Source organism: Paroedura picta, chromosome 17 (genome assembly GCF_049243985.1).
Source record: "Paroedura picta isolate Pp20150507F chromosome 17, Ppicta_v3.0, whole genome shotgun sequence".
Lineage (NCBI taxonomy): Eukaryota > Metazoa > Chordata > Lepidosauria > Squamata > Gekkonidae > Paroedura > Paroedura picta.
Genome location: NC_135385.1, coordinates 23233248 through 23259070, shown reverse-complemented (window position 1 = coordinate 23259070; position 25823 = coordinate 23233248). Strand labels below are relative to the sequence as shown.

The following is a 25823-nucleotide window of genomic DNA, read 5'->3' as shown; positions in this document are numbered from 1 at the left end:
CTCTCCCCTTCCCAAACCCCACCCCTCAATTAGCGGGGTCTTTCCTGACCCAGAGCTGGCAACCCTGCCTTAGAGACCAAGAGGACTTCCAGGATCAAAGCTCCACTATTCAGATACATGGAAGGGTGAACCTCAAAACAGCTCTTCAAGATAAATCTCCAGGGCTTAATTAGGGAGAGATCAAAAGCCCAGCTAAACCAGGATGCACTTCCATCAGCTCATGCAGGTGAGCCAAAACAGAAGCCCACGGGAAAAGTTAAAGGACTAATCCTGGCTTTTCCTCCAGTATGAGCTTCTCAGAGTCAAAGCTCACTTCCTCGGATACAACAGGAAAGGGAGAAAAGATGTGCGCCTCGTTTTAAGAAAGTGGTTGGCTGTGATTCTCTGGTTCTACGCCGGGGATTGCCACGCAGTGAACCCAAACAAGTGGTAATCAAGAAGAAGTCATGCACACTGGACTTTATAAGTGAATATTGGCACCTACATTAACCATTATAGGACAGGTTGGTTTTCAGCGGTTCTCTCGGTATGGGGGGAGGATGGGGGCGGCTTTAGGAACAGACAAGTGGTGTTGTGTTACCAAGAAAGGTTTTATTTCCTTTAAAGCCAGTAGCTTAGTTAATTGCACAAGGGGAAAGGGAGGAAAAAAAACTCATTTCATTGGGTTTTGCCATTTAATCATCACCACACATCCTATTTTGAATGACAAACGTTAATTAAAAACAAGGCAAAAAACGTTTAAAAAAATTCACAACCTTAATTACCTATAGATCTGTGATTGAAAGAGGGGAGGGGGGACAGGGAAATTTAGAAGAAACTTTTGTTTTTTTTTTCTTACAAGCTTTTCACGTGTCACATTTCTCCCCCCTTTTTAAAAACGGAAGGGAACAGAACAAACAAACAAAATATAAAGCATTTGCTAAAACAGAAATCCTCATGTCTTTTCTCTTTTTTTTTTAAAGGAACTTTACAATATTTGTCAACAATATTAAGACGACAATGACTAAAGCCGGTTCTCGCGGGGTTTTCTTGCAAACCAAACTTAAACCCTTTTCCCTCTGCCCCAGAACGGACCCGGCCCAAGGATTTGGGATCACTGACGGGTTCCCCAGGTGTGAGCCAAGAAGGCATCACCACAGGGTGTTGATGCCCCCAAGCCTAGGGGGGTTCGGTGGTTTCTGCTGCAAAAAGCAAACCTGCCTTGCGGGAAACTTTAAGATCACCCTGTTAGACCGAGGAAGCTGCAAAGTGTGGGGCTCCATCCTCAGCCTAAGGCTGCCCCCCCGCCCCCAAATGGACATTCTGCCCTCCTACCTGCACATGGCACAAGGGGAGTGCAGCCTGACCCCTGGAGAAGACCGACACCACCTGCGCGCTGTGAAAATCGAGGCGAAAATCAACCCTGTGGTCAGGAATGCCTTCCAAACTTTGGCCCCACGGCTCTCTTCAAATTCTAATACTGATGGAAGGTCTGTTTTTCCCCCCTTAAAAACAAAAAGACTTCAGAGTTTGAAAGAGCATCCTTCTTTCCTCTCCTCAGGAGATCTTTCTTGACCTTCCCCTGGGCTAGCCGGTCTGCCCGGGCAGGGCATTCCCCTAGTTCTGTTTGGCGCGACGCAAGTCTTCTGCCCCCTGACGTGAGCCGGATGACTCCAAACGGATATCTGGGGTCCTAGCTTAGTTTTCCCCACGGGACCTTGAAAAGCTTTACCCTTCGGCGGCAGAAAGCTGCTCGACGGCACCTACTGCCTTGCGGGTCGCTTGCTAGCCAACCGTTACGGAAGGGGTGGAACTTCCAGGTTCAGCAGTGGGAAAATGTGGAAGTGGAGATTTCCACTGGAGCGGAAGGCTTCCTCGAGACGGGTCTCGGAGAGCACCTTCTTGCTCTGGGACTCTCGCTCGGAGAATTCTTTCAAGCCCTAGCGAGCCCCGGCAAGGCGGGGAGTTTTAGCCGAGGTCTCAAAAGGATATGAAATTTTACTCTTCCCCTCATCTAAAACACATACACACACACGCGCACACACAACTCCAGTGCTGGAGTCATTTAAAAAAGCAAACGGGTTTTATGAATGATCTCCAGAGCACATTGACCTTTCTGGGGAATCCGTCTCAGCACATGCATTCCGGGGTACCCAAGCTCCTCTCTTATGCGCCAGAGACCGTGTTCCAAGAACCAAGCTCCGCTGGGAAGGGAAGCCAACGGTTTCGTTGGGCTGTCCTCACGAGGAACCTTTCCTTTGTGATGTGATGTCAGGATGGGGAGAAGCTGGGTGCCAAAACAATACGCTGTGTTTGGGGCTGCTGTCTCTGGGCGCATCCTGGGTCCTCTGCCGCACGAGAGGCCGGCAACCACATTACTCACGGCAAAAAAGCAACAGAAAATGCAAGATGCTCTTACAACCAGGGAGTGAAAGCAACGGGTCACTCCGGGGATCACAAATCGCCAATTCCGTTCTGGGGCTCTCCGCGTGGGAGGGAGGGAGGGGGTAGATGCGCTGTCGAGAGGTGGCAATGGCCGTAGTCCCTCCCCCCCCGGCCTTTGATTCTTGCTTCTGCCGGTGCGGGGAGGCGAGGCTGTGGCACCTGCTCTTGTGGCAGATTCCAAAGAGGTATTTTTATCCCCGTATTTTACAAAAAAAAGAAGAAGAAGAAGAAGAAGAAGAAGAAGAAGAAGAAGAAGAAAATGGAGGGGGCGGAGGAGAGGGAGAGAAACGGACAGACAGACAGAGATGGACTGGTCCAGAGTTAAAAACCCAGTATTCGTCATCATCATAATTAATAATCAGGGTATTAACAATAAGAAGAGGGGGGGGGTAGCCCTAGTGAATGTAAGCCCTGTACACAGCCGACATGTCGTTGTCTGATTGGTCCAATGCTTTCGCTCTTTTGTAGACCTGCAGGAGACACAGAGAGGGAGGGAGGGAGGGGTCAGTCACTTGTTTCAGGGATCGGCATCCTCAGCCACCGCTCAGCGAGGGGGTCCCCAACACGGTGCCCCCGGACCTCTCGTGTGGCACCCGCAGAGTGCTTTAAGGGAGAGGGTGGGGCTGCGGGGGCTTTTCCTACTGGAGATTTGATTGGCGGAGCAGGCTCATCCCCTCCCCCCGCCACTCCGCGCCCACATTCCTAGCTCCACAAGGTTGGGGACCCCCGAAGAAGTGGATGGCTGCTTTGTGCATTTTTATTTTTTAATTTCCGGCCTTCGTAGGACAAGGTGGGACGTTCCCCGAACAACGCAACAGGATTCGGGGGAACTGAATGGAACTGAAGCAGAGTCCAGGGTTATCTCGGCCACGTTAAGCGATGCAAAACCACACCGGAGGAGTCTGCTTGCATCGAGCTGAGGGAGCAGCCCAAGATGCAGTTCCAAACCGTTTATCCGAGGAACTTTGTGAGTCATTGTGAGCCGCACAACCCCGCTGCCTGCTGCTTCCAAAGAACGAGAAGCAGAGAAGCAGGCCCACCTTGGCAAGCAACAAACTCTGGGCGGGATCAAGCCCTGGTCGTCTACACAGAGGGGGGCAGCATGAAACCTCTCTGGCTAATTCTGCTCCAAGGCTATCCACTGCCTGGCACCGGTAAGCTACCGCCTGGGCCGGATTCAGCCATGCCTGTCGTGCTGCCTCTCCCGGAGCGACAGAATGTGTGTAGGCAGCTTTGCAGGATGGCCCTCTCCCACACAGCCCTCAACGCTTGGGCCTGGGAAAGCAGATTGTGTCTTCGGGGGACAGGGAGACAACCCTGAATGAACAGCGACTCCCTTCTCCGTAAAAGGATTTTCGCAACTGACTCTCCCCTACCTAGCTTGTGGGCAAATTTAAGAGATGCGGTTTCAAGGTAAATAGGGTTCAGACGGGGGCAAAAGTCTGAAGGGGCGGAGGAAGAGGAAAAAGTTTGATTTGCGGAGAGACAGCGAACGGCAGATGGCAGAGATGACACCGAGCACCAGGCAAGCTGTCCAAGAAGCTCGAAGCGAAACATATAAAATGCCAAATGCTTCCAGTGAGCATATATAAAGAGGAGCAGAAGAGCTGGGGGTGCTGCAGTCTCAAAGGAGGCTCAAAGTAGGCTTACAATCGCCTTCTCTTTCCTCTCCCCACCACAGACACCCTGTGAGGGAGGTGGGGCTGAGAGAGCTCAGAGAGAACCGTGCCTGGCCCAAGCTGCCATGTGGAGGAGCGGGGAATCAAAGCCAGAGTGGAAGTAGACCAGGTGAGGTCAGAGGTGATGCACGAGAAGGGAGACGGGGAAAGCATTCCAAAGCACAGCAAGGAGCAAACTCGCCGAGCACGGAGAACGGAGCCAGTGCAATCGGCCTGATCCATTTCAAAACGCCATCGCTGATTCACCGAGCCCTTGGATTAAGGATGGTACTACCCTCCAGGTGGGTGGCAACAGAGCCCACCCACCTGGCACCTTCCCACCTCCATCTGGACCCTATTTCAGGCCAGCAGACGGGCTCCAGAATTTATTCCCCCAGCTTTGACTTTGCTCCAGCACTGTGGCTCTCAAGCTGGCTTGAAAACACGCAAGTAGGCAACGAGATTTGAAGGCCCCCCCCCTCTCTCTCTCCAAGAGAAAATCCTTGCAGCACCTCCAGGGCCACGGGGCAGACCCCTTCGGCTTTCAGAAGCCTCCCCCAAAGCCCAAAAGGAGGGCGGTGGTTCCGGGCGGCACGTACCTCGTTGGCGGCAGCTGCCATGGGAGTTGGGTGGTTGACGGAGTCGCCTAGTGCAATGGCTAACCGGAGATCTTTCTGGATGTATTTTAGGTAAAAATCTGGTTTAAAGTTTCCTTGCAGGATGTCTGGAAGAGATGGGAGAAAGGGAAAGGGGGAAAGGTAACTCTGAGGAGTGCCAGGAGGATTTCCGTATTCCGCTTTCCTGGCGGCTGCCAACAGCTTCTCGTCTCTGCGTACGGATTTCACCCCTGCCCGCTGCTGGGCTGTGGCCTCCCCCTTCGTGACCCCGTTATCCACCTGTCGAATGAAGGCCCTGGCTGCTTCCTCGGTGGCGCCACACAGAGATCGCCGAACGACACGTTTCGGCTTTGGCTCAGGGAGACCTGAGTTACCGTCTCCTTTCAATGCAACTCTAAATCAGATGGGCAAAGATATGTGGGCCAAGAGAGTACAGAAGGATAGGGGGGAAACTTACTTTGGCACTTCTGGTCCAGGAAGATGCTGGCGAGCTGTCCTTGGTTCAGGATGTCCAGAAGGGTCTGCTGGGACTGGCCGGTCACTTGGGCCAGGGTCAGGCCTTCGGCGATGGTGGCCATGAAGCTCCCTTGCACCATGTTGACGATCAGCATCATCTTGGCGGCGTTTCCCACTTCCCCTGGACACGGGGGGAAGGGGAGGCAGTGTGTAGGGGCGGCCTTCCATCGCCGCTGCCCACCCAAACCCAGCTGCCTAGGATCAAAACCCTTCAGGGAAAGAACCAAGCACACCCCCTATTCTTTCTCCTGCGGGGGAGGAGAGACTCATTGAAAGGCTGCGCTCTCAAAGCGGAACACCCCAGGGACAACCACCAGCACCTCCGCAGCAGGGTGAGGTTAGGCCTAAACGCACAGCCTTGCACCCATGTGCACAGGGATGCAAAGCTTGGCCCCGTGCAAATGGAAGATGGCGAGGGCGGGTGAGCATTGCGGGCGCCTGCGCAAGCCCTGGCCATCGAGGTTCCTTTTGGCGCCGGAATGGGGGCGAAATTACCTAGGAAGAAGGAGGTCTTCCCCATGGCCTGGAAGCAGCTACTGCAGTCTTCGTACAAGCCCCTGTCCCCCGCAGCCAAGATCACCAACATCCCGTCGTTGGACAGCTGTTGGTTCCCTGAGACGGGGGCTTCCAGGAAGCGGCCGCCGCGGGAGACGATCACCTGGGAGGGGAGAGCGAGAAAATGAGCCCCCGATGGCATCTCTGGCCAGGCCTACCCCTTTCTAACAGGCAGGGGGCCAATTGCTGTCAAGCAGGGGGCCCCGCTCGCAAAGCAACTCCTCCCCCCTAACATAAAACGTAAGAAGCCCCCCCCCCCAGTTTATCAATGAACGAGTGCTCCGTTCTTTTCGTTACCAAAGAGAGAAAAAAGGCTGAGCCCGGCGTGCGTACCTGGGCCAGCTCCGTCACCGTGTCGGCGTCGACGGTGGACATGTCCACGTAGCACTTCCCGGGACGTATCCCCTGGAGCACCCCACTAGGACCCAGCACCAGCTGTGGGAACAGGAGAGCGGTAAAGCAATAGGGTGTCTGCTAAGCGACGCCAACCGGGCCACTGCCAGGTTGGCCGGACGGCCGCTTGCAGCCCCGCGGGTCTCGCCGTGGTTTCGACACCAGGGGAATGCTGCTCAAGGACGCCGGGAGAGCCCTGCTGGGTGAGACCAGGGTCTAGGGAAGGCAAAGGAATTCCACCGCGGAAGCAAAAAGAGGTAATCCTTACATCCTTGGCCGCTTTGGGATCGGAGACGCAGGCGAAGGTGATGTCGCAGGTGGAGACCACTTCGGCGGGGGTTCTTCCCAAGCGCGCCCCCTCCTGGATGAACAGATCACACTGCAAAAAAGCACAGACCCCCGTGTCAGACGTGGAGGCCGCTGGAAAGGATCGCAGTACGGAGGCAAGCGGCACGAGGCCGTCCCAACGGGGGTCTTCTGCATGCCGAGCAACCACGGCCCCTCCCTCTCACAAATCCACGCTGCGTGCTGGCTGTGAGACGAGGCTCACCTTCTCCGCGGTCCGGTTCCAGACGGTGACGGTGTGCCCCATCTTCAGGAGGTTGGAGACGATGCCGCTGCCCATCAAGCCGAGACCCAGGAACCCTATCCTGGGGAGGAGAGGAGACAGTGAACGCCGGAGAGCCATCGAGAGAGAGAGAGAGAGAGAGAGAGAAAGAAAGATTTAGAGAGACTTGAGAGTCAGGAAAAGAGAGAGACTGCCAGGGATTCCAGAGAGGCAGTCAGGTGTGTGGTTCCTAAGAGCAGTGGGGTTCACAGGCCTTCTTAAAAAAGTAGAAATGGAAGGGGGCAGAAGTCATGCTTAAAAAGAATGTTTGTAGTGCTGTTTCTTTCCTGGCCCTGCCATGGAGGCCTCTCTTTCTGCTTAACCAGACTAAGCTGAGCCATCTCTGAGGCTGCAGAAGCCAGGGAGAGGCCCGGGGGAAACTTGAGAGCACAAGACAGGGGCTTGGGTAGGAGAGAAACTCGGGCTCCGATCTAGCCCTGAATCGGCCTCCCTGGCTCAGGGAGTGGGTCTGAGGCTCCTTAAGAGCCAAGCCTTTGCCGTTGTGCCCAGGGGCCATGGCCTCTCGCTGCCTTTTAAAAACCAAGCGCAAAGGACGAACATTTGACACGGCACTTCTAGAACAGAACGTCACAGCGGCAGCCCCAGTCCTGGATTAAGAAGTGCCCCTGACTGGGGAGCAGGAGACATTCTGAGGCACGCAAAAAAGAGACCCACCAGATAACGGCTTTCCCTCATCCGAGTCCCCCCTTGCTTCCCTTCTCCTAGCCCTGACCCTTCTGCCCCGCCACTTTATTTCTTGTCACCTTGGCCGTGACTGTGCCGCTTCTGCATCCCCCTTGCTCCAAGCAAACCTCTCTGCAGAATATCAAATTCCACAAGGGCAGGGCCACAACTTGCCTTCCGTTAAGTGCTCGCGAACCTCCTCCCGCTCCCCTACGCAGAGGTGACCGGAGGCTCGCTCGGAACTTCCGGCCACGCCTTCAGACCACAAAGGACCCTTCTTGTTCCTCAAGGGCTTCCCCCCCTCCTCCCGCAGCTCACGTTCCTGCCGACGCGCCCGGGCTGTCCCTGTGGAATTCACCTGTTAGTGGCCACTCCAGGCTGGGGGTCAGGGAAAGTTTCCGCTAATGGGTCAAATTCCTTATCCAACCTACCAACAGAAGAGAAAGGCGTGCTGTTGCATTTGGGAGGGACTGGCGCCAGCTTTCCAGGAAAGCAGAAAGGTGACGCCCGACTAAAAAGAGAGGAAGCTGCTCTAGGAACGGCCCTGCTTCTTCCTCGCCGATGCCTCCGACCGGATCTTGACAAGGCTAACCTCAGCCTCACAGAAGCTGTGTGCCTAACGCCCAGCTCACAGCTGCCTGCGCTTGCGAAGGGGAAACAAGCCAACGGGACAGCGTGGTGGCCAGTCAAGAACCTCTCGAGATCTTCCAAAGACCTCCCCCCACTTTTCTGGGCGGCAGGGGAGAACAACATTGCTCTCCCCTTCTCTCCAAATAGATCCAGGTGGGTCTGGAGCAACAGAAGGAAGCTGGACTCCAGGGGCGCCGTGAAGACCAAGGAAGTCGCAGCCTAGATATAAACCTTTGTGCACAGGTGTGCTTCTTCTGAAAAGCACATGGACGCTGCCACGCATAATGAAACTTGGTGAGTCTTCAAAGTGCCGGCGGGATTTGACTTTGTTCCACAAAGTAAGTGAGGCCAAGAGAGTGAGGAATGACTAAACGTGCATAAGCTCAGCTCTAAGGATTACATCAGACTGGCAATCCGTGGCCCATCTTCGCTGGCTTATGGGGGGCTTGCGGTTTCTCTTGCCGATGCTACAGGGGACGGGGGCTTACCTGAAGGCCTTCATTGCTACTTTGGTCCCCCCCTCAGCAGGGCTGCAAACCCGACATCCTGAAAGCTGGTGGCCGAAACGGCACAGAAAACCACAAGGAAAGAGGCTGCGGTCTGCCCCGTGTCGGCACAGGCGGGAAACGAGAGCGACACAGGAAGTCCGACTCTGGCTCTGTCACTCGGGGAGGGGAGGGGACAGGAAGTGTCACACAGGGCCATTCCTGCAAGGACCTCGGGGTCCGCCTCTTCCTTTCCTTCTAGGGGTTAAACGGACTCGGCTCTCCAGCTCATGGTTGGGGGGGGGGGGAGTAGAAGTGGCAGGAGCAGCAAACCTGAGAAGGGACACGTCGAAGGGAAGTTCCTGGCAGGTTCTTCCAAAAGAAACCACAATGTGGCGGCCGTTACTGCTTGCTTGGATGGACCAGGAGGGAAACTCCCTGGAAGAGCCCTCCGTAGCCCTTTCCTTGTGCTGAGGGACCCAAGGAAGGGAAACACGGGGTTACTCTTCTTCGATCCACATGCTTTAGGATGCTTAGGGCTGATCCTGCGTTGAGCAGGGGGTTGGACTAGATGGCCTGTATGGCCCCTTCGAACTCTATGATTCTATGATTCACATGCCCACCCTGCACAGCACAGTTTGAACGGCAGGGAGACAGGCTCCAGGTCCCGTTGGGTGAGCCCAACCCAAGCAATCTTCATAGTCAGAGTACGGGGGAAAGGAAGGGGCCTTTTTTTGGAAGCTCCGCCCTCGCTTATGGCTCTCTGCTGTCCCAGGACTCCTCATTGGGCAAAGAATGTCAGAGACATGCCTACATGTAGGTGCAGAGGATGTGTGTGTGTGTGGGGGGGGGACTACACTGCAGGGGCCGCCTTGAGCCCTGGGCAAGGAAACCGCTCCACGCTCAGCTCCCAGGATCCGTTCTGCCATCACCCACCTCTGCATCACAAGCCCGAGCATTCCTTGGAGGTCTCAGCCCTAAATACTAGCCAGGGTCAGCCCTGCTGAGCTTCGGATGGGACCAGGCTTGCCTGGACTACTAGGGCCAGTCCAGACCCCCTTCTTTCGAGCGGCAGAGAGAGGTGCTTGGACAGGGGCGGGGAAGGGATCCCCCTAGTTGAAGCTGAGCAAAACTCACCTCAGGAGCCCAGACAGAGACCGGCGAAGAACAGGACCGGCCCCCATTTAAGTGGCTCCAGGCCGCTCGCTGGCCCTCTCCCCAGTCCGAAGCCGGCCGGGAAGCGTTAAGGGGGGGGGGGAGACCTCCCCGACAGAGGGAGGCTCTTACTTCTTATCTGTGGGCGTGATGCTGCCGTTGATCGCTGTGCTGTCTGCTGCCTGGATAGAGGTGGAGCCGGTCTCCTGGGGGCGGGAGAAGAAGGCAAAGAGAAGCGTTTCACTTCGGGGCAAGCCGGCCGTGCTCTTGACAAAGGAGGGGTCGAGAGCTAAAGCCGGCTGTACCTCTTCACACACCTTCAGCTTCTTCGAGATCGCTTGGTAGCAAACGGCCGGCTGCACGACGAGAGCAGGAAGGAGAGACAGACAGACAGAAAGACAGAGAGAAAGAGAACGAACGTATTTGGGAGGAATCCAGTGAACATTTTTGTTCTCTTGCAAGAGAGCCTTAACCTTATCGTGGCAGGCCCTCGGCTGGGCGGCCTCTGTTGGGAGCAAAACCTGTCTGCTCGCAGCTGGCGAGAGGCCACCTTGGGACGGGCCCGGCTTCTGCCGCTCACCTTTTCCGTCTGGCTCAGCAGGAAGTGATGGAAATGCGGGTCGCCGTCTTTCACGGGCTGCAACGGCAAAGGGGGGAAACTCAGGCAGGCAGAAAACCAAGTCAACGCATCCTCCCGACGGCTCACGGCCTCTGAAGCAGCCTCAACGCTTGCCCCCCCCCCTTATTGGAAAGCAAGTGTGATCGCGATTGCCCAGGCACAGCAAAGGGCCGAAGAATCCTAAATCTTACCGACTGCGGAGAACGACTAGCGTGAAGTGCCAGGGGAAGGCAAGCAATATTCCCAGACAAGAGAGAGGTACTCAGGGGCCTGCTCAATGGCAGAGAATGTGGAAGAACGCTGGGAAAACAGCTTCCGTGGGCGAGTTATGACCCACACACGTTCACGGCACTTTGCAGCTCAAGGACTGCATCCACCTTCCATGCCTTGCTTCTAAGGCGGCAACCCTAAGCCCATTTATGAAGCTCCTCCACTGAACAAAACGGAACTTCTCCCTAAGAACTTCTCCCTTGCTCTAGGCTAGGGTCCTGCCTCACTCGGATCAGCTTAAGAGGTGGCTGTCTGAAAAAATGACTCAAGCCAGCCTAAATCTGACCCGAAGCATTTCCAAGGGTTGATGGCGGGATTCAAAGAACCCATGTGACAGCAGGAGTGGAGAAACCTCCGGAGTGGAGGTCCTTCAGCGGCTCTGAGCCACAAGATCGAGATGGGACACTCTGTCTAGGGTTGTGATGCTCTGTCTTCTTGGGGCTTCCGGAGTTCTGGGCCCACTTCTCTTATAGTCTCATTGTGAGGGGGGAAGATTCCTCAAGCTCGGAGCGCTTACGCACTTTTAAAGCCACCTGGATCAGCTTTAGCCAAGGCAAATATCCCTGTCTGCTTCCCTTCCTGCTTCCCTCAGTAACTGCTGCCATCTCTTCAGCTGCAGGCTGGAACTGATAAGACAACTCCCACATTCCCAATCAATGCTCTATTACTGCATCCCCACTACACAGACAGCTACCTACAAGCATCTAAACATTTATGCCGCCGTTTCAGCTCTGAAAGCTGGAGGGGACCCAGCGGCCGGGCGTTCACGTGTGGCTCTGGAAGCTCATGCGCGCTCCCCGGAACTGCGACATGCCTGCCCTGGCCTGGGCTGTGCAATCAACTCCTTGCAAGGCTAAGCAAACGCTGCATCCTTGAGTCCCGCAGAGGGAGAGCAGCCTGTGCAGGGCCACGGGGTTACTGAGACCGAGACCAGGGGGAAGGGGGGAGCGTTCAATCACCTCGCTGACACTTGGGGGCCACTTGAATCCCGCCACGGTCCCCGTCATCATTCGCTTCACGGTGCTCGACTCCGGGATTGTTAAATCCTGCGGGGAGACAAGGAAAGCAATCAAGGGGGTGGCATGGGGACAGGACCTCAAAAGTCGCATGGGAGGCTGGGGACGGGGATGAGCGACATTTTGAACATTTCAAGAAGCCCCGGTCTTGAACGCGTCCCAAATCCCTTCTGGGGAAGAGGCTGCTCCGAAAGGCAGAAGAGGAGGAGCTGGTTTTTATACCCCACTTTCCATTACCCAAAGAAGTGGCTTATAGTAGCCTTCCCTTCTTCTCCCCACAACAGGCGCCTTTGGGGGGGCAGGTGAGGCTGAGAGAGCCCTGAGAGAACTGGGACTAGCCCAAGGTCACCCAGCTGGCGACATGGGGAGGAGCAGGGAATCATACCCAGCCATCACTCTTAACTCCTTCGCCAAGCTGGAGTGTTGCTGACCCAAGCAGAGGAAGGGCCCTTTGCTGACACAGCAGAGGAAAGGGTTGCACAACAGCACAACAAAGGGGTGGGGAGGAATTTGCAGTGTAACAGGTTGTGACCTTGGGGGAGAACAGACAGACTGACCAGGAGGGAGAAACCACACCGTGTCAGGCAGCTCCAGAGGGAAAGCAGGGCTTGTGGAGACACTGCGGCGTGAGGACACAAAGAAACCTTCTCAGTGTTGCAAAATTGCCTTGCCCTCCTCTCTTGCCAAATTCCGAGGCTGTGCTGAAGGCAACACGGTATAACACCCACCGGCAGGCAGATAGGAAATCAGTTCATTGCTGGGTTTTGGGATCCCCCTCCCCAAATTCCCATTTGAATGTGCATTTTAGGCACTGCCCCCCTGCCCTGAAAGCCCAGGAACAAGGTGAGCCAGAAGGATCAACCAAAATCAAGAAGAAGAGAGAAAACGGCAGCTTCGGAGCAATTCAGATGAACACAGTTGTCCGTGCAGGGTGAATCCAAGAAGCAAGTCCTTGGGGGCTGATTTTCCAGCCAAGTGGCTTGAGACCATGGCCACAGTGTCATCAATGCGCTGACGTGTGGCCGTGATGCATCGTCCCCTTCCCAATCAATTTCCCATGCTGGGGTGAGGCGGGGTGGGAGGCGACGTCTTCCTTCACTATGCTCTCCTGTTTCTTTGTTGGCCGCTGTTGTTGAGAAATTACTGAAAGTGGCAAGGCCGGTCTCAAACCGTCCCCATTCCAGGCGTGCCACAGATCGTCCGGCCTGTAGTCAGCTGGACAAAGTCCAGATGTCGCAGGATTGAGGCATCTAAAGTCACCCGGAGGCTGGATGTCGGCACCTTGCAAAGTGGCGGGATTGGTGGGCTCAGCTGCATGTCAGGACCCTTGGTGATTGCTAGCTAAAGGAAAAGGGGGGGCCTCAGGACCCACCGAAATCAGTGTAATCAGACTGCAAACTGCCTTGAGACGTGTTCGGGTAGTTAACAACAGGGCACGGAAAACCAGCTCTTCTTCTTCACTCGGTAGGTTAAAAAATTAAGAGTTGCCCAGTCTCTCTAATAGGCTTCCGTTCCTCCAGGGAACACAGCACCACAATGACCAGATAGGCAAGAGCCCCCAGAGACACCTCCTTTCAAAGAAAATGAGGCCGTGGCCATCTGCGGCCCACGAGCATCTCCGAGCCTAGCAGGATTTCCAGGGTAGAAGCTTTGTCTCTAAGGTCTTCCTGGCCTCAAATGTAAAGGAGAAGAGTTACATAACTTCAGGCCCAATTTCAAGCAGGCAAAGTATCCCTTTGAGGATCAACAGAGTAGAGATCAGGAAGAATCCTCAGGGCCGTCCACGTCAGGGTAAATCTAAGTTCCCCTATTACGTCCTCCTTCGTCCACGCAGCAGGCTCTGTGTTAAGTTTTCTGGAGCACGTTTACTCAATCAGACCCACTGGAGCGGCAGGATCCACAACCGAAGGGAGAACGTCTAACTTTCTTGAACAGGACAGAGGCAGACGGGTGCTGCTGGCAGATGGGTAGAAACATCCAAAAGGCCACTGAGGAAAGAAAACCGAACCCACAAACAGCAGCGAGGGAGCACGGGGGGGTCCCTGGAAACAGAGGTCTTCTCGCTTCTGTCAATGTTTCTTCATCTTCAACGATAGTGCAGCTCAAAAAACACACCCTGTCTGAGGGCGCTGGAGGAGAGAGGGACCAGGACTGCCAAACAACGCGATTGGCCAGTAAGACTTTGGGATAGCCGAGCGCATGCCACAGCACCAAGGTCGTCCGGTCGGGTCGATAAGGTTACATTCCACCCAGACAAAGCTCAGAGGAGGTGGAAATGAGGCGCCAAACACAAACCTTCTCGTCTTTGGGGGGCCGTCCCCGCTTCCGGGGGCTCTGCTCGTACGTCCTCTTCAGCGGGGACTTGGAGCCTCGCTCCGAGGAGACTGAAGAGACTCTCTTTTTCGGCTTCCCGTCAGCCAGCCCGGCTTTGCGTTTCTCTTCGCCCGCCGCCGCTTTCCCTCTTTCCTCGCTGGAGTTCCGCCGGTTCTTCTCTTCGGCGGAACTGTGAGATGCCTGAGAGATTACAGAACAGAGGGGTGAAGGAAGGGGGTGGGGGGAGCTGCCAGTGATTCTCGCCCTGCACACACAACCACACAAGAGGAGGAGAGGTCCCTGCTGAAGCCCCAAATTCAGGACAGACCAGGATCGAGGAACTATGTACAGCTGTATTTCCTAAACAGGCACAATTCTAACACTCTAGGGCACACAAACCTAAGGCCAAGAATGCAGGATAGATCTACCAGCCCTTCTGTCTGTTTCCTGTCAGGGCAACATGACAGCCAGCTGGCTTCACCAACGTGTGCGACCTTAGCCACTGTTGGGCAGAACCAAAACCTGGAGATGCTCCTCAGCCGTATGCCCTCCCTAGCCGCCTGCCGAAGGTCCACTGCGCCCAGGGGGACACTCACCTGGTCCTTGCCTTTGGCTTTCTTGAGGAACTCCTCCACGGCATCCACGGCCTGCTGGAACCGCTTGCCTTTGTTGATTTTGATCATCTCCTCTTTGTGGGCGTGGTAGGGTTTCAGCTGCTCCACTTTGATCCACGCACTGGGAAGAGAAAGCGAAAGCCCATGAAACGCTCAGCAGCAGTGTCGACACCCCTCGCTATTCCAGGAGCGGACCCCCTCCCCGCACCCACCGAGGTCCTGGCGTTCACAAATAGCTATTCTGCCTCTTCTTAGCAACATTAATGCTCTGCCAGACGCCTGACTGCGAGCAAAACCAGGCCCTCGTTTGTGAATTATTACATCTGTTGTACCTTTTCAGCTGCACAAGCAGCCGTCCAATCCTACCCATGCACCCGTATTGTCCAGGGGGATGTGTTTTAAAGCCCTCACAATATTCTCAGAGCATGACGGTCGTTAAGGTGCCATCCCATTGATGTTCCCGCATGCTAGAAACTTGGTGGGATTTTTTTTTTAAAGGAACCAAATGAAGGCGTACCAGAGAACTGAATTCTGTGGCAGACGCCGCTTTCTTCAGTCCCTCTGCACACACATGGCAGCCATGTAGGTCTGTTGGGAGCCTGATCATTGAGGCATTCAATTACACTGTGGGTTAAACTGCTTGTATATTCTGTTAAAGTGGTCGAGAACAGCAGCCTCTAATCTGGAGAAGCAGGTTTGATTCCCCACTCCTCCTCCACGTGCAGCAGGCTGGGTGACCTTGGGCTTGTTCTTCTTCGCGGGTGGGTAAGGCTTCTTCTTTCTCCTCTTTGCACCCGCAGCCAGCTGGGTGACCTTAGGCCAGCCCTTGTATATGCTCACTGTAAGGGCCTGACATCTTGATATGTCTTATACTTTTTGCTCACTGGACAGCTTGCCTGGTGTTCGGCATCCTCCTCCCTTCCATCCGCCTCTCTCTCCCCGCCGATCAAACTAGGCCAACCGCACAATGGCTTTTTCTCCGCTGTCGTATCCTTGAAAGATCCTTGACGGCTCCTGCGGCTTGCCTGTCATTTCGCAATACCCGGCACATTGACGGTTCAGGAATGTCAGCGCCGGGAACGTTCCGTGGAAAGCCCCCAAATCCCCTCTGCTTGCCGGCAGCTCCTTGAGAGTCCGGCCGCATTAAGCCTCTCTCTCTCTCTCTCTCTCTCTCTCTCTCTCTCTTTTAAAATGGCTTCTGTAGCCTTCGATAACGTTTGGAGGCGGCCCCAATTTTAAAGCAGGCAAAAGAAATGGCTCCTGGGGGAGCTCGTTCTCTCTCAATTGGGGCCTCCAACGTCTCCCCTCTCCCACGTGCTGCCACGTCCCCAGGCACCTAAAAGTTGTCCTTCTCCCAGCCAGGGCCTTTGACCTGAATGGCATTAATCTCCGGCAGTTTTGGATTCTCTGCACTGTGCTGGGGACTGAGCATACGGCGCTTCGTTTTTACTACGTGTCTCATTACATGTCCGCAAGGCCACTGCAGAAGCATTCAGAGAAGCGAGTGCCTTTTAATTTTGTTACAAGAGCCTTTGCAAGTTTTGGCCGATGCCAGGTGAGCAGTTACCATGGTCAGGATCAAGATGCGGGTAATGAGAAACGAGGCAAGGAAGGAATAACATGAATTGGGCATGTTTGCAGGATGGTTACAGCTGCAAGCAGCCAGCTGGGAAGCGATAATCTGCAGGGCTGTAATCCCTTTAGTTCAAAGCACGAGAGCCCTACACATGGATAAAATGGATCCTGAAGCTCATTTCACTCCACACACACTGAGGAGCAAGCTCCATATAAGTCACTGGGGTTTTCTAGTCAATGTATGTATATTGAGGGGGGGGGGGATGCACCCACTTTGTTCTTCCGGAAATGCAGGATTTGCTCTTTGGACAGGATCTGAAATCACAAGGCATCCGTCCTGTAGTGAACGGTGAGGCAAAGCTGTTGGAGGAAGCCCATTCACCCCTGCCTTTCCTGAAAACTAGGGCAGGGACGGTGCCTGGGCCTGAATACGGAATTCAGATCCGCCCCTAGACTTGGTCCCCAAGGACCCTGGCTCTGAAGACCGGCAATTAATATGCATGCGGCTCATGCGGAATTTGGTTTTCAAGTCGTCCCTCCCGCCATTCAAGGCAAATAGTCCACCGCTGCTGACTTCTGCACGTCTTCGGGCCCCACAGAAAACAGGTGCAGAGACCAAAGCCCCGGGTTCCCAAAAGGGCCATGCTTTGGACACATGCACCGGTTCCCAGCCAGGGCTCCTGGTTGGGCAAAGCAGCATTAAAAGCTGACTGACGATCCAAAATGCCTAGCAGTCACGTTCAGCCTCAGTTTCCTTGGCCAACTACTATGGTATGTTTATACAGTGTTTTAGAGTGCGCTTTATGTACATTCTTTCCAGAGATCTATACAGGAAGTGCTGTCAGCAGGTCCAGAAATCTATCCCCACTCTCTTGGTTTTCCGAGCAGCAACTGCACTGAGCAAGTGGACAGATCGTTCTGGAGTCATATCCAAAACCAGGTAAGGGCGTTCCTTACTCTACCACTCCTGAAGGCATACCCTTCAAGGACTGTGCGAGACTTAGGCAAGTGATACAAGAGGGATTATTGGGGGGGGGGGGGAATAGAAGCATCATTGGTTACTTGCAAAATGAATGCTACGTCAACAGTAGTGTGCTTATTGTGAGTCCATTCCCAGAAGCCTCTTCAGATCCCTTGCTCTCAACTATTTGTCCTATTCCGACTTGCGTCACAATTTTTCAAACTTCTTTTGCCGAGCCTTCCAAGGTCAGATTTCCGGATTTCTGCCCCTCCTCGGCTCCCAAGGTTTCGGCAATGTCTCCCATGCTGGTACTTTTAAATGTGCATTCTTAACTTATAACAACTCGAAATTGCCTTTTATTTAAAGAACAACAACACCACTGTTCTCAGGAAGCCAAGCTGTGAATCTAACCCAATGTCCTTCGCCCTGCAGGAATCGTGACAGCCCTGCCTTTCGTTGTTGATAGACAAAAGTCCCAAACCGTTCATGAGCCACTATGTGGCTCAGAGGAAGCAGGCTCCTCCAACAGGCCGTGGGCTTCCGCCAGCCAATGGCTTTTCAAGTCTACACGACACATACATACAGCTACATCGTTCGTTCCGCTTGCAGTCCCTTTGCTGATCTAAGTCAGGACGGGGAAAAAATATTCCGGATACCTGACCCACTTTTGCAGGGCGAACACGATGCAACCTCCCTCCCCCTCCAGTTTCCAACTGCTTCTTGCAGTAGGAAAACAAGCTGAGAGCCTTTAACTGATGCAGGTTACCTGGCCCATTCTGGCTCTCCATCCTGGAGTAAGGGGTCCTGCAGAAGGCCCCAGGGGTCTTGCTTTCAGGTCTGCAGAGATCCTTCCGAAATAGCTGCCTCCATCAGGGCACAATGCTTGCTTTGAACCTCCCCCCCAGCACTCTGACTGCTTTCCATGACAGCTGTATAAAGCTGCCTCCCATGGAAGTTGTTTTGCTACACTAGCTGGGTAATCTCAGACATGTCCCTCAGGCTCAACAAGGCACAGGCGTTACTCTAATGCAGGGGTAGTCAAACTGCGGCCCTCCAGATGTCCATGGACTACAATTCCCATGAACCCCTGCAAGACTTCGCTAGCAGGGGCTCATGGGAATTGTAGTCCACGGACATCTGGAGGGCCGCAGTTTGACTACCCCTGCTCTAATGCCTAGCTATGTCTGAGGCAACCAAACCGCAACCCGTCTACAACACCACTAAAAGGCCACCAGTTCCACAGCTATTCAGATCCTGGACATGCCTTCCTTATCTACATGCGCCAGCAAGACAGCGCAAACACCCAAGACCATGCATCAGTCAAAGACAACCCCATGACAAAAATGTTTCAACTTTGCCCTTCGGCGTGTGGCATGACTCGCTTGCCAGAGACACAACTCTGAAAAATCCGCAGCTTCACGGCCAGAGTCCAATTCCTTCCCTTCAAACGCTGCAGCTCTGCTGGAGCAAATTAAGGGCACCCTTGGTCCATCTGGGGGACTCCAGGAAGCCAGCAAATACAGCAACAACAAGCGGTCCAAAGGCAGGACCATCACAGACTCGTCTAGAGGCCTGGTGACATTCTATGATGGTATAGGGACACTCCCCAGGAGAGAAACAAAAATGTCCCCTTAACACAGCCCTTTAGCAGGCAGCTGGTATTTTAAAGGTGACCCAGGCTGCTTCAGCCGGGCCCAAATGAGTGATTTTAAAAAGCCGTCTCACCACTGGCTGATGCTTAAGACAATTTTTTGCAGGATGTCACGGCAGTGCCAGCCGGCACAGATCTTTCCCACAAAGGCCCTGGAAGTTTAAAAATAGCCATTCCCCTTAGGCAGGAAAAAAAACAAAAAACGAAGCGGGTACGTACTGATCTTCAGTCCCAAAAAATTTGACAAAGAAGCACTTCTTCCCACGAGGCTTTTTCAGGTCTTTCGGCGGATTGACGATCTGAGGGGCAAAAAAAGGAGAAGCTGCAATTAAAAGACAGTCTGGGAGAGGTTGAGGCCTGGATGTCTCTCGCGATCGATGCTCCCGCTGTCCTCTCCCGCACCTCACCCCAGGCCTCGTGCCTGTGCGTTTTGCTACAGGCCATTTTGGGAAAAGCCAGGAAGAAAGGCTTGCAGTAAACACCCGGCACGTAAAGATTATGTTTGAAAGAAGCAAGGGCAGTTTATGTTGAGCAAGCCAGAAGTCTAAAAAATAAGAGCGCTATTACTGGCAGGGCCCCCTTGCCCAAATCTAAATCATGTTCAGCCTTGGGAATGCCGGAATCACTTCGGTACCTGATCAGCCAGGAAAACACAAGCCTCCCTAAATGTATTAAGGGAAATCTCCCGTGCTATTTGCCGAGAGATACTTGGGGACAGAGTCAGCCATTCTGACGTCAACTAAGCTTTTCAGCTGGCAATTTGGCAAGTGACTTGGCACCGTGAGGCTGTAGACGTGCCACCAGAATTAATGGCAACCATCCCCCGGGTAACAGATTTCTCTCCCTCTAAGCAGTTCAGAAGGGCTGAATCAATATGCAGATCGATCGGGTGGCAGATCCAGGCGTCTGGCCCAGCTGTCAACCATTCCTTGGGCTCCTGGGAGGCAGGAGCAACGCAACGAGCCACGCTGCTTTGAGACGGCACCACGAATTGACGTTAGGCCTTATCGAGAGCAGGGCTAGCATTAGACACCAAGACAGGCAGGGGTTAATCTGTGACGGCTCAGTGATGGACCTGTTTCTGTGCAGGAGCTTGAGTGCGGGAGAGGAAAATAAGCCAGGCACCTTTTGCTAGACATTACAACAACCTTGACGTTCCACACACTGCTTGTCGAACGTCTTCCATTGCCCTCTGCACATGAACGTGTCTGTTTTCGATTAGGCCAGTGAGACTTGTTCAGTGGCTGAGGGGCCACAGTGGTCTCTCTGGCCTGCCACCTGTGGCTCTTCCAAACACTGACCCCCATGCTGCCAGCCCCATGCCTCAGGAAAATGGGAAACCGCTTTAGAGACTGGGATAATTTGTTCTTAGGACACCATACAGCTTGCCCACCATGATTGTAGAAAGGCTGCACAGAGGAAAGGCTTCTGTGTACAAGGCTGGGTCAATGAGAAGGGGGAAAACTACTGTGAAATACTAGCCCCTAGGACAAATCTCCTTGCAAGTAGAAAACGTAGCACGGAGAGAGGTTCTAACCACCCCTTCTCCCCTGCAGAGACCCAGCGAGGGAATTTTTAACACAGAGAACGCTTTATTTCCTAACGTCCAGGCAAACCAAGCGTTATGGAGAATTCAAAATGTTTGCATGTGGCTATGTCAGAACTCTGGCTTGCAAGCCTCTCCCTCTCTCCAGACACGGTTCAAGCAACATGGCATGCGCCAAGGTATGCTGCTGATTCAAGGGGCTATGTTATAGTTCTGCGTGAACAACTGGGTGTACTCGGGGTGGTGCGCAGGGCAAACAGTCCTCAAGTGGCTCTTTTAGTCGCTAGGAATTGCAGTCCACTGAGTGAGGACCACTGGGTTAGTCATTAACAGAAACGGCAACCCAACCAGACGACTAAGGGGAGCACAGCAAACTATTGGAGGCATGCACTTAAGGGAACTTACCTTCCCTGGCCAAGGAGGATATCTGCCCAGCTTCCCCCTAAGGGAGAAACAAAAGCGGAAGTCAGCCAACGGCTGCCAAAAAGAGCAGTGGATCTTGGTTATCCCTTCCACTATTCAATTTGACTAGACAGGAAAACCAAAAGCTATTTAACGGAGAAAATGTGGAGGCTGGGGATGCCGAATTTGCGTGGCCGAACTGTCTCCAGGGCAGGTGGGGCCTCGCCCACAAGGTAGCCCTGGCTGCGACAGCCCCCAAGTGGATCCAGAAATTGTGCAAATGGGTCCAGGAAAAAAAACATACTGGGCCAGACACATTTTTTTACTAGCTCGCCTGCCCACACATCCCAGTGTCTGTTGCTTGAGTACTCAAAACACAAACCACAGGGGAGAAAAAAAGCACACACACCAAAACAAAACAAAGAAACACCTCGGTGTTTGTAAAGCTGCACACAGAGGGTTTCCTGGAAGGCAATTCAGACTGGCCGCAGGCAACCAGCGCAGCGGGGACCCTCCCAGAGACAGAATCAACAAGAAAAGGAGTCTTGGCCTCTGTTCTCAAATGAGCTCTCTCCCCCCACCCTCCCTGCTTTACGAAGAGCTAGTCAAAGTGGTTGCATTCGCAGTGAGCTTAATACAGGTCACTCTGGGACCTCACCATCCTGAAGCATCTAGGACCGGGGCATGCAGGAGGGCCTCCCTACTGAAAAATTCTGGTACGGAGAGAGGGGCCACACACCATTCTGGGTGTGGGAGGGGTAAGTCCCACAGAAGTCGGTGACCCCAATTCCAAACCACCAGAAATCACAGCAGAAAGGCAGCACGCCAACTGCAACCAGACACTCATGTGACTTACAAGCATGAATTTGGACACCCAGAGGGGTGAGGTGGGGAGAAAATCACCAAATCATGCCGCTTATGCACCTCGCACGGTTTGACAGAAAATCATTTCGGCTAGTAGCCCCACAACAGACTGGCTTTGTTCATCGAACAAGGCACTCGAGACAAGCCAGAAGGTAAGTTCCTTGCAGAATACTGCTGAGCTGGGATTGTGCTTGAGGTTTCTTTCTGTCATCTCTCACAAAAGCCTGGACTGTACCTGTCACCATCACGGGACATATAGCTATATCCAATCAATAGTTCAGCCAAAAAAATAAAATAAATAAAAGCCTAGGGCTTTGGGGAGGGGGGGGGGGAGAAATCTCAGCGTAGCTTAACCTGGCATGTCCAAGGCCGGTCAAGACGCCTTGGCCTCGCTTGCACAAAAGCAACCGGATTATGCACCTTGAGTTTTAGACTACGAGAAACACTGCACAGAATCTGACGGCGGGAACTTTGACTGATTAAAGATCATACCTCGAAAATCTTGTCTGTGCTGCTGGCACGGAATACTTGCATTTGCGCATTAAGGGGTTTCTACCTGCCCTCTCAAAGCTCATGGCGGTCTTGAGCAGTACTAAAAACGCACAGTAAACTCCGGTTTGCGTGGGAAACCAGCATCTCTAAGATGTCAGTCTGCGATCTGCCAAACTGCAATATACTAAAGGACCATCTGTAACACGAATCAATTCAGAGGAAATCTGTTCCAAACCCTCCGAGAAAAGGACCTTTAAAACGCTCTCTGAATGGTAAAGTGGACGGGGCCTTCTGAACTGGCTCTGGAAGCCTGTTCTGGAAAGTGGGAACCGTGACTGGTACACAATTACTGTGCAGGCATTGTGGGGAAAAGCAGCGAGTCTGAAATGAATTGGAGCAGGGGCTCCCGTGGAAGCAACGCTCTGTGACAGACATGGATCCCCGGCTATGAGAATTCTATGAAAAAAAGCTTAACCCCCATCAGCAACAGAAAAGTGTAACAATGCCAGGCTCAATGTAACTACAACTTTTAAGGTCTCTTGCAGAGAAACACCCTTCTAGATAATGGACCACTATGCCGACAATCCTGTGGTAAGCTGTAGACAAAATGAGGGGCCTCAGAGAAAGGTTGAGAGATAAGACCAATAGGCGAGCAGCAATAAATTCAGATTTCTTCAGTAATGAAATGAGCAAATGATAGAAAAAAGTACCCAGACAAGACTGACAGACACCTAACAGACAGTCAGTCTTGCTAGCAAATACTGGTTGAGCCAGGCATTTATTGGCTAATTGAAGGGTGGATGAAGCCACTGGTTGGGACAGACGGCTCAATTCAGCAGACTGGATTTTGCTCCATCAAGGCCAGAATTAGTCCTTCGCTGAAATGCATCTGCAGACCAAAGCCAACGGTCCTGGAGTGCCGCGCAAATGTTTTACTCTGACTGGCGGCGACTCAACTTGCAGCGATCGACGCATAAAACAATACCTTACAAAATTTATCTATCTGCGTTTAAGCCAATGGACCCAAGACAACAGCTTAGGAAACTTGTTTCTCACTCAAGTTAGTTGACCTAAACGGAATTCAACAGCTCAGCCATATGAAATCCTGCCCACATTTTCACGCTCATTTCAGCCATTTCTGACATTAACTCAAAGAGTGAGGTTTGGAGCTGTTGTGGTAGTTCAAACAGCAAAAGCCACCATGTAAAGAACATTTTCCTTTGATGGCAGTTGTTGTTTCGAAATTGCCTTATCGAAAGCTACGGCAGTTAATGTTCAAGTTTAAATGCTTACTGGCTACAGGAAATTATTATTTTTTAAACATGTTCTAATGTAAACTTTTCTGGACTTAGCTGATGTAAATCCACGTTACTGGATGGAGTCCACAAAAGCCAACACAAGAGTATATAGAATCATAGAGTTGGAAGGGGCCATCTAGTCCAACCCCCTGCTCAACGCAGGATCAGCCCTAAGCATCCTAAAGCATGCACACACACACACACACACAAAAACCATGAGAAGATCACATCACCTTGATTAGTTTGAATGCAAAGAAAACCTGGGGCATGCATGAGTGTGTGTTAGCCGCCAAATCTCCTCTGACTTAGGGTGACCCTGTAAATTAATACAAAACACTTGAAGAGACACTCCTGCCAGATTCAGCTTGTTCCCTCAGCAGGAGCAGATCTCCACCTGACCCATCTGTCAGAAGCTGACGCTGGACTGAAAAGCCTGCAAATACCTTCCATATCAGTTTTCACCGAGGAGGGGGTGAAGAGACAAGATGTGGGGTGGGCAAGAAGAAGAAAAATAAAATGTAATCTGCCCCAATAGGGCAGACTAGAAATCCCATACATTAAATCTGCTAATGCTTACGGGCCCCAAGCTCGCCTAAGTATAGGAAATGCCTTTAATTTTTAGAGTATTGGGTATATATTTTATTATGCTTTATTTTTCAGTTCTTGTATTCCGGTCCAAGACCATCTAAGCAAACTAATCTACTCCTGCTCTCTCTGCAAGTAGAAACAAATAAATACAGGCAGCCACAGGAAATGGTTACAACAGCAATAGGCTAGCGAAACCAAGCCACACAACAGCCAAAAAATCCAAGTTGCATTCATTTTGATTCAAATTGCATATGATTGCCTGTATTAATATGCAACAAGGTTCCAGCACTGGATACCTTGTTTCGCCTCCGCTTTGTCACATCACATGATATTTCTGCAGCACAGACAGAAAATGTAGTTCCCAAGCAGTATAGTAACTTGCAAAGCATGGATCCATGCGATGCCAATGACCCTTGGGAGCTACATTTTCTATCTGTATTCACGATTCCTGTAAAAACTTTTGGATTTTTTGGTTACGGTGTGGATTAGTTTCGCCAGCTACGCCACGGCGCTCGCTCCCTGGCAGTACAAGCTAAAGCTTTTGAAAAGAGCTCCAACGCCACTCCATAAAAACCTTGAGCTGGAACAAAACAAAACAAAAAACTCGTTAAGTTTACCAGAGGGGCCAGGTCATGAAAAGCAAAGGCAGCCTCCTTCCTCTGAGACTTCCCTTCCAATCCCCCCCACACACACACACACATTATCCCCTTGGACGTAAACAGCCCAGAAACGACTTGACTGGCCTCCCCTTCCTCCACCCCCTCCCTGGGGCCTACAAGAGATGCCCCCACTGCATCCAGTTCACAAAACCAGCCTCCCTCCTCCGGTGTGCTCTTTAAACCCCCCTTTTCCGAAATTCCAGAAGCCTTACGCCTCCCTCCCTCCCTCTCCCCTTCAGAAGTGAGCAGCTCACAGTTGTGACCTCCCCTTCTCCCCCCCCAGCCCCAAAGAGGTGCCCCCAGTGCAGCCAGTTTACAAAAGCGGCATCCCTTTAAACCCCCCCCCCATTTCCTAACATCCAGAGGCCTCATGCCTCCCCTGACCGCCTCTTCTCCACCCCCCACCCAAAAGAGGAGCCGCCCGTTCACAAAAGCCAAGGGAGGGTCCCTTTAACCCCCCCCCCTTCCCGAAACTTCGTAGGCCTTACCCCCCCTCCCCCCCATCCTGGGCCTAGGGGCCTCCCCGGGCCCGCCCCCTCCCTCCCTCCCGGACTCACCACACCAGGTCTCCGAGCCGCAGGTTGACAGGAGCCGGGGGCGCGGCGGCCGGAGCCGTCGCCGCCGCCGCCGCCATTTTCCCCGAGCCAGCCGGCACCGCCGTCGTCGTCGTCGTCGTCGCTGCGGAGGCCGCCACGCCCCTCCCCCTCCGGCGCAAGGGCTACCGGGAGGCGGTCTCGCGCCCGGCGGAGTGCGCGCGCACGCAACACACGCCCCCCCTCTCTCCCCCGCCCAGTCGGCTCTTCCGCCTTCGCTCCCCACCCCCCTCCTTCCTTCCTTCCGTCCGTCCTTCTCTCTCTCTCTCCGCGGCCCTCTTTCCTCGTCGCGACAGACGGGGGAGAGAGAGAGAGAGAGAAAGCGACAGGGCGCGTCGATTGGACGGGCGTCCTCGACGCCCCGCCTCTCGGGGGCACGTGACGCCGAGGCGGCTCAACGCCCGTGTCGTCGAGAGGGGAGGGGGGGGGAACGGAGCGCGCGCGCGCCGATTGGCCGACCTTCCGCGGCACGTGACGCCGCCCGAGCCAACGGCCTCTCGGAGGCGGGCGGACCGTTGGAACAAGGGAGTGTTTTTGTTTTCAACGGCCCTAGTGCTGCTACTATTATTGTTGCTATCATCATTATTTTTCGATTGATGTATTCGAGTCAGCAACGTTTTCCCGTTTCTCGAATAGGA

The 25823-nt window shown here is 53.4% G+C and overlaps 1 protein-coding gene across 7 annotated transcripts; it reads right to left on the bottom strand.

Moving 5' to 3' along the window:
- Window positions 1-571: 571 nt before the first annotated feature.
- On the bottom strand, window positions 572-25379 carry GLYR1 (glyoxylate reductase 1 homolog). 7 transcript variants are annotated; one of them, XM_077316012.1, is made up of 17 exons: window positions 25150-25378; window positions 20695-20731; window positions 18963-19042; window positions 14539-14677; window positions 13925-14143; window positions 11573-11659; window positions 10305-10361; window positions 10042-10080; window positions 9857-9930; window positions 7813-7881; window positions 6714-6813; window positions 6432-6542; window positions 6104-6205; window positions 5711-5873; window positions 5157-5336; window positions 4682-4806; window positions 572-2894 (listed from the first exon to the last, which is right to left on the bottom strand). In XM_077316012.1, exons 1-17 carry the CDS (start codon window positions 25224-25226, stop codon window positions 2820-2822), a joined length of 1734 nt encoding a protein of 577 aa, XP_077172127.1. In that variant the 5' UTR covers window positions 25227-25378; the 3' UTR covers window positions 572-2819. The 7 variants fall into 7 exon arrangements, with proteins under 7 accessions (XP_077172127.1, XP_077172124.1, XP_077172126.1 ...); XM_077316009.1 differs by having other exon boundaries at window positions 10030-10080; window positions 25150-25377; XM_077316011.1 differs by having other exon boundaries at window positions 6104-6202; window positions 10030-10080; window positions 25150-25377.
- Between the last annotated feature and the right edge of the window lie 444 nt (window positions 25380-25823).